Source organism: Fukomys damarensis, unplaced genomic scaffold (assembly GCF_012274545.1).
Source record: "Fukomys damarensis isolate Sample0158 unplaced genomic scaffold, DMR_v1.0_HiC HiC_scaffold_25, whole genome shotgun sequence".
NCBI classification, from domain to species: domain Eukaryota; kingdom Metazoa; phylum Chordata; class Mammalia; order Rodentia; family Bathyergidae; genus Fukomys; species Fukomys damarensis.
Genome location: NW_022900937.1, coordinates 32,213,572 through 32,220,158, shown reverse-complemented (window position 1 = coordinate 32,220,158; position 6,587 = coordinate 32,213,572). Strand labels below are relative to the sequence as shown.

Genomic DNA, 6,587 nt, shown 5'->3' with positions numbered 1-6,587 from the left:
CGCCAACGCGCTTTGTCTCCCCGGCTGCCTGCCCCGCACCCCCTTCCCGCCAAAGGGTCCCCTCACTGGGGCGCTCCGCTTTCTCCATCCGGGCCTCGCGTCCACCCGGGGGTGCGCGCCTCCGGAGGCCTCTTGCCGAGGTGCTGTGACAGCTCACCTGCATCCATGCGGCCCACGCGAGATTGCGACAGTCGCAATGCTTGGCCTGGGAAAAGGGCAATTTTCTGTGGTTTCACTTTTGGCTTTTGTTTTTTCGGTTTTCTTGAGGCAGGCTCTCGCCGTGTGGTTCAGCAGGCTGGTCTCGAACTCACTATGTAACCCAGGCTGGCCTCGGACTCGCGGGGGTCCTCCTGCCTCCCCCCACCCAATACTAGGGTTACAGGTGTGCAGCCACCATGGCCGGCGTCCTTAGGTCTTATGGTTATTTTTTCCCGCATCAACAACAGAAGGGCAAGGGACCTTCCCCCAGCGTGGAGGACGAACCGCTGCTGAGAGAGAACCCCCGGCGCTTCGTGATCTTTCCCATCGAGTACCATGATATTTGGCAGATGTATAAGAAAGCCGAGGCCTCCTTTTGGACGGCTGAGGAGGTAAGCAGGTTCAGGTGCTCTACCGGGGTGGGGACGACTTGTTTGAGATGACACCCGTTCCTCTTGGGGTGCTTGCCCTAGGGTGGGCCCGGATATAATTGGCAAAGGAATTCTGGCCTTGAAGGGTAGGGATCCAGGGTGTGGCGGACAGACCTGCTGGAAAATGTGGGAGTGCTTGTGTGAGCTCCTTCCTGCACGCCTGAATCTCTTTCCTTTATATTAAAGTCGTGAACTTCTAACCCTGCAGGTGGATCTATCCAAAGACATTCAGCACTGGGAAGCACTAAAGCCTGAGGAGAGATATTTTATTTCGCATGTCCTGGCTTTCTTTGCTGCCAGCGATGGCATAGTCAATGAGAATCTGGTGAGTCCCCCCCCAGTCTTTAGTTCCCTTGAAGGGCTGCAGTAGTTGTGCTTTCTTTCCTCACGTTTTTCATGTTTCCAGGCTGTGTGTCTGTCAGCTAGAGTTTGTATTACGTGGCATTTCCTGTTTTACAATCCATGTTGCAATTGGCCTTCCTCATATTTTATCCCCACTGTGAAAGGGTTGTGTGAGTTTACTCAGAGCCTCCCTGCCTTCACTTTCTTTTCCTGGCTTTCCTGGGTTGCATAGGTCTTGTAAAAGAATTCATGAGATGAGTTAGTGGAGCAGTGATAATGTTAACAGAAGCCCTATAAAATAGGAGATAGCTGGAACGTACGACATAAAACGTTGAACATTAACACAGAACTGAAAAAGCTGTGTTAGCTATATATGAAAGCAAACCTTCTGTATAGGAGGGGAAGGGTCCTGGGGGCTGAACCCAAGGCCTTCACCCCGAGCCAGATCCCGAGCCCATTTCCGTCTTGTACCTGTCATTAACCTGCCCGGGCTAGCCTGGAACACACGAGCCTCCTGCCTCGGCCCGCAGTGCTGGGATTGCAGGCGCGTCCCGGCATGCCCGGTGAGCCATGCTTTTCGTGGTCCTGGGGAATGCAGTCGTCCGCTGGTATCCATCGCCGCCCTGTGTGGTGGGTGGTTTCTCGTGGTTAACTTGGGTGTGTTTTATCACCACTAGGTGGAGCGGTTTAGCCAAGAAGTTCAAATTACAGAAGCCCGCTGTTTCTATGGCTTCCAAATTGCCATGGAAAACATACATTCTGAAATGTACAGTCTCCTTATCGACACTTACATTAAAGACTCCAAAGAAAGGTGAGGGCTCCGATGGGATGCCGGACGTCTTGGAGGCACTAACCCTTACTTTATTTGAAAAATCTTAGTGCACATAGGAGTAAATAGCATTCTGGAGTGACTAAGCGGGCCGCCCACCGACATTTCTAGCTCCTGTGGTCGGGTCTGCTCTGAGCAGACTTTCTTAGCTGTGACATCGCACAGGCGGCGCAGCGGGAGAAGGTTAGGATGGGGTGACACTGGGCCATGGAAGCAGGGTTGCTGAAGGCCTGATTAACAGGGAAGGGCTTGGGGGGAACAGGCAGAATTAGAAATGGGCCGCGTGAGCGGTGTAGGCACCGTGGTCAGCTTTAGGCCAGAAGCCCTGTGTGGAGTGGGAGCACTTTGACAGGCTTACTCTTGTGCTTTAATTACCATGGAGCGGCAGTCCTGGGGGGTCAGTCGGCTTTTTTATTAGGCCATGGCGGCGACATTGCCCGTCTTGACTCCCTCTCCGCCCTCCCTGTCTCTGGCGGGGCTGTCATAGTAGCTAAGATTTTGTGGGCCTACGAACGTTAATCAGGCCTTGAGATGATTGAGCCGATCGGTATCCCGCTGTAATGGCCCGTTTAGTGTGCGTAGACCGTGGAGTTTGCTACGAAGTAAAGGACTCCCACCGGTGCTTGTGTTAGTGTAAATCACATGGGAGTTGAAGTTTTTAGTACTGGGAATTGAACCCAGGGCCTCTCCCTCGCGGGTGGGCAGTGTAACCACCCTCGGAGTTGCAGTGTTTAAAATCTGGAGGAAAAGCCAGTCTGTAAAAAGGAAATGGCAGTTTGACGCCTTCCTTGGGGGAGAGAATTAGCAAATGCTCAGGGTTGGATCCCAGGGCCGTTACTTAGAGGTGTGGGGCTGCGCTGACACTCTGTCCCCGCAGGGAGTTTCTCTTCAACGCCATCGAGACCATGCCCTGCGTGAAGAAGAAGGCGGACTGGGCCTTGCGCTGGATTGGGGACAAAGAGGCCACCTATGGTAAGGACACCCAGGCCCCATAGGGCCGAGCATCGTTTCGTAAGCAGAGTCACCCTGAGCACACGGCTGCTCACTGGGGACGTTTGCGTGTGACTCACAGGAGAGCGTGTGGTCGCCTTTGCGGCCGTGGAAGGGATCTTCTTTTCCGGTTCTTTTGCGTCCATTTTCTGGCTCAAGAAACGGGGACTGATGCCTGGCCTTACCTTTTCCAACGAACTTATTAGCAGAGATGAGGTGAGTCTCAGCCTGCATGCCCGATGGGTAGCTCTTACGGACACGCTTGTGTTTCCTGAGGGACCCAGGATGTTGGGTTGTGTTGCATCCACGTTGAACATGGGAGTTCACATCCCTGGAATCAACAGATGAGGGTGTGTCTGTTTTGTAGTATGGGGACAGCCCAGGACCTTTGCACTGGGCTAGATCCTCAGTACTCCCCCTTTTAGAGTTATTCATTTGAGGCAGGCAGGGTCTTGCTAAGTTGCTTGGGCTAGGCTCAGACTTGGAATCCTCCCGTCTCAGCCTCCCAGAGTGCAGGGATGACAGGTGTGCATCACCAAGACTGACAAGTGTCCTTGAACTCTCCCAGGGCTTGCACTGTGACTTCGCCTGCCTGATGTTCAAGCACCTGGTGCACAAACCCTCGGAGCAGAGAGTGAAGGAGATCATTGTCAACGCCGTCAGGATCGAGCAGGTGGGTGAGGCGGGCGGCGTGTGTGTCTCCGCTTTGCTTTGTGCTTCCGGTGCTCAGCCGTGTTCTCTTCCTAGGAGTTCCTCACCGAGGCCTTGCCCGTGAAGCTCATCGGGATGAACTGCACTTTAATGAAGCAGTACATCGAGTTTGTGGCTGACAGGCTCATGCTGGAACTGGGCTTCAGCAAGGTAAAGCAGCACCTGACCTTTCTGCTTCTCTGGAAGTTGGTGCTATGCATTTGTATCTTTTTATTGCCTTTTTTCCCCCCTCGGTACCAGGGATCAAACTCGGGATCTTGCTCTTGGCCAGGCAGGCGCAGTGCCACTGAGTTACATCCCTGCATTTCCAGCCCTTATTGCTTGATTTTTGGTACTGGGGAGGGGATGAAACTCAGGACCTTGCGCTTGTGAGGCAGGCGGTGGCACCACTGACCAAAATCCCTGGCCCTTTGCTTGTTTTTTTTGATACAGGGTCTCTCACTATGTAGTTCAGGATGGCCTTGAGCTTGCAGTGATCCTCCTGCCTCAGCCTCCCTTTGTTTGTTTGTTTGGTTGGTTGATTATTTATTTTTGTATTTAGGTTTTCCGAGTGGAAAATCCGTTTGACTTCATGGAGAATATTTCTCTGGAAGGGAAGACGAACTTCTTTGAGAAGAGAGTAGGCGAGTATCAGAGGATGGGAGTCATGTCCAGTCCTACAGAGAATTCTTTTACTTTGGATGCTGACTTTTAAATGAACTGGAGATGTGCTCTTATTTTGCTGATTTTTTTTCCCCCTTTGTCATTAAAAAAAAAAAAAATCAGCTAAAGTAAATCAGCCAGCTACACCACGCCTTGTCCAGTGTTTGTTAATGGCACCTGTAAAACTGTGTAGCTACCTCAGTCAGTCCTGTTTCGTAACAGTGCTATAGCAGTGTCACCTAAGGAGAGGACGTTTAAGCCCAGCCCCCTGGATCCTTTGGAAGATCCGGTCCTGCTTTGCAAACACGTGTTAGCTGCGACACCACCACAGCACTACGGCGAGGGGACCCCGGCAGCTCAGCAGGATAAACACCGCCCAGGCAGAGAAGGCTGGCAGCCACACAGGCAAAAGTTTGCTGAACTGGTGGTAAATCAGACTGGCACTTTTCACACAAACCGGAAACTGTACTGTCGGGGGAACGCCTGCTCAAAGTGCAAAGTTGTCATGAATTGAACCACTCTTTTTTTTTTTTTTGGTTTGTTTTTTGAGACAGGGTCTCACTCACTATGTAGTTGAGACTAACCTGGAACTGGCTACGTAGCCCAGGCTGGTCTCGAACTCACAGCGACCCTCCTGCCTCAGCCTCCTGCATGCTGGGATTACAGGTGTGCACCACCACTCCTGGCCCTCTTTACTTTTGAAGTCAGTTCTGGGCAAATCTATGCCAAGTGTGTAGTGCCCAGGGGAGACAGGTGTTGCTCCTTCTGATTTAGTTTGTGAGTAGGTCATGTTGAGGTCTGATCTCTTTATAGTTTACCCATGTCTCTTCAATTAGAATTTTTTTCTTTTTACTATATGAGTCCCTTTCGGATATTACCTACTTCGTATTTATAAAAAGTCACCAGTGTTATCTTCGTGAGACAGATATCTCAAGGAGACGTTGCTCGCTGCAGTCCTAACATCTGCCTAACTACGTGTCACCTGGCAAGTTCTCAGCTGAGTGGAAAACCAGCAGTGTGTGAGCTGTTTGTATCTGCTCCACTCATACTAATTTAAATGGAGCTATAAACTAACGCAGCTCCTGGTGAGTTGCAGTCTGCCGTTCAGTGGGGGACAAACCGGGGTGGGACCTGTAAGCCCCTAGGGCCCTGCGTGTGTTCCCTGTTGGCTGTTGGAGCCCTGGCCGGATTTCATTTATTGTATTTGATCTCCTGTAATACAAGACCTGTTTCCTGTTTCTGTTTTTTAAGTTATTGTTACGTAAAGCAAATAAATCCAAGTTATATGATCTCGCAGCAGTGTGGCATGGAATGAACAGCTCACCGCACTCCGATGTTGGGGTCTGGCTCGCGGTTTCTGCCTCCCCCAGCTCAGTTAATGTGGGGTTTCCTGCCCGGTAAGGTCACCCCTCATTTGTTTGGGGAAGTTTTCAGCTGAAAGCATTTTGAATGAAATCTCTTCAAATTGATGACTGCCCAAGTGTGAAGTGACTAAAACAAAACTTCTTTGGTGCCATTTACATTTTAATTCAGGAAAAAAGTACTTTCTGGCCAGGTGTGATGGTGCACGCCTGTAATCCCAGCACTCTGCTGTGAGTTCGAGGCCGGCCTGGACTATTCAGCGGGACCCTGTCTCAACCCACCGCAAAAAGAAAAAAACAATCTCCACAGTGATGAGAGTATTGGCTCTTCATCATTCGGGAAAGATTCCCCTCCTGCCTGTTGATAAAGGTGTACAGATGACCAGGCTGGTACCATAAGTTACAAAGGGCCATCTGCATGTGATTTGTGGGACTAGGGATGTTTCACTTTTCTGCCCTCCTGGGGATGGAACCCAGGGCCTCCACAATGAGCTGCATCTGTGGCCTTGTTAAAATTTTTGAGGGCTAGGGGTTTGGCTCAATGGTTCTACCACCTCCCTGGCAAGCACAAGGGCCCGAGTTCAATCCCTGGTACCCCCCCCAAAAAAAAGTTTTTATTTTGAGACAAGGTCTCACTATGTCACTTAAATTGTCCGGGTTGGACTTGAACTTGAGATCCTCCTGCCTCAGCCTTGCAAGTGTGTGCCACCACGCCTGGCTAATCTGGCACAAGACGAAGTTCCCATCGAGTCCTGTCCACTGGCCAAAGTGTGATACTATGGCTTTTAGTGTGTTCAGCCCTCCCGCTGTCTCTTCCTCCACCCCCCCAGACCTGACCTGTGGCTGTCAGTCCCCTGTCCCCACACAGCCCTCTAGATCCACTTTCCACCCCTCCACAGTTTCAGGCTCCATCGGTCTTTTGTTTTTGGTACTGGGGGTCGAACTCAGGACCTTGTGCTTGTGAGGCAGGTGGTGGAACCACTGAGCTAAATCCCTGGCTCTTAGGCTCCATTGGTCTTGAAAGGTCACAAGCCTGGGTTCAAACTTTCAATCCTGCCTCGGCCTTCTGTGGTGACAGGAAGG

The 6,587-nt window shown here is 51.3% G+C and overlaps 1 protein-coding gene across 1 annotated transcript in view; it reads left to right on the top strand.

Moving 5' to 3' along the window:
- The window catches only part of Rrm2 (ribonucleotide reductase regulatory subunit M2), a 5,087-nt gene extending 372 nt beyond the window's left edge, over positions 1-4,715 (top strand). The window contains exons 2-9 of the mRNA XM_010629059.3: positions 432-590; positions 838-954; positions 1,649-1,782; positions 2,678-2,772; positions 2,873-3,006; positions 3,359-3,463; positions 3,538-3,651; positions 4,043-4,715. Of these exons, the coding sequence (XP_010627361.1) occupies positions 432-590; positions 838-954; positions 1,649-1,782; positions 2,678-2,772; positions 2,873-3,006; positions 3,359-3,463; positions 3,538-3,651; positions 4,043-4,195 (1,011 nt within the window). The 3' untranslated portion in view covers positions 4,196-4,715. The remainder of the gene's footprint in view (positions 1-431; positions 591-837; positions 955-1,648; positions 1,783-2,677; positions 2,773-2,872; positions 3,007-3,358; positions 3,464-3,537; positions 3,652-4,042) is intronic.
- Positions 4,716-6,587: the final 1,872 nt, after the last annotated feature.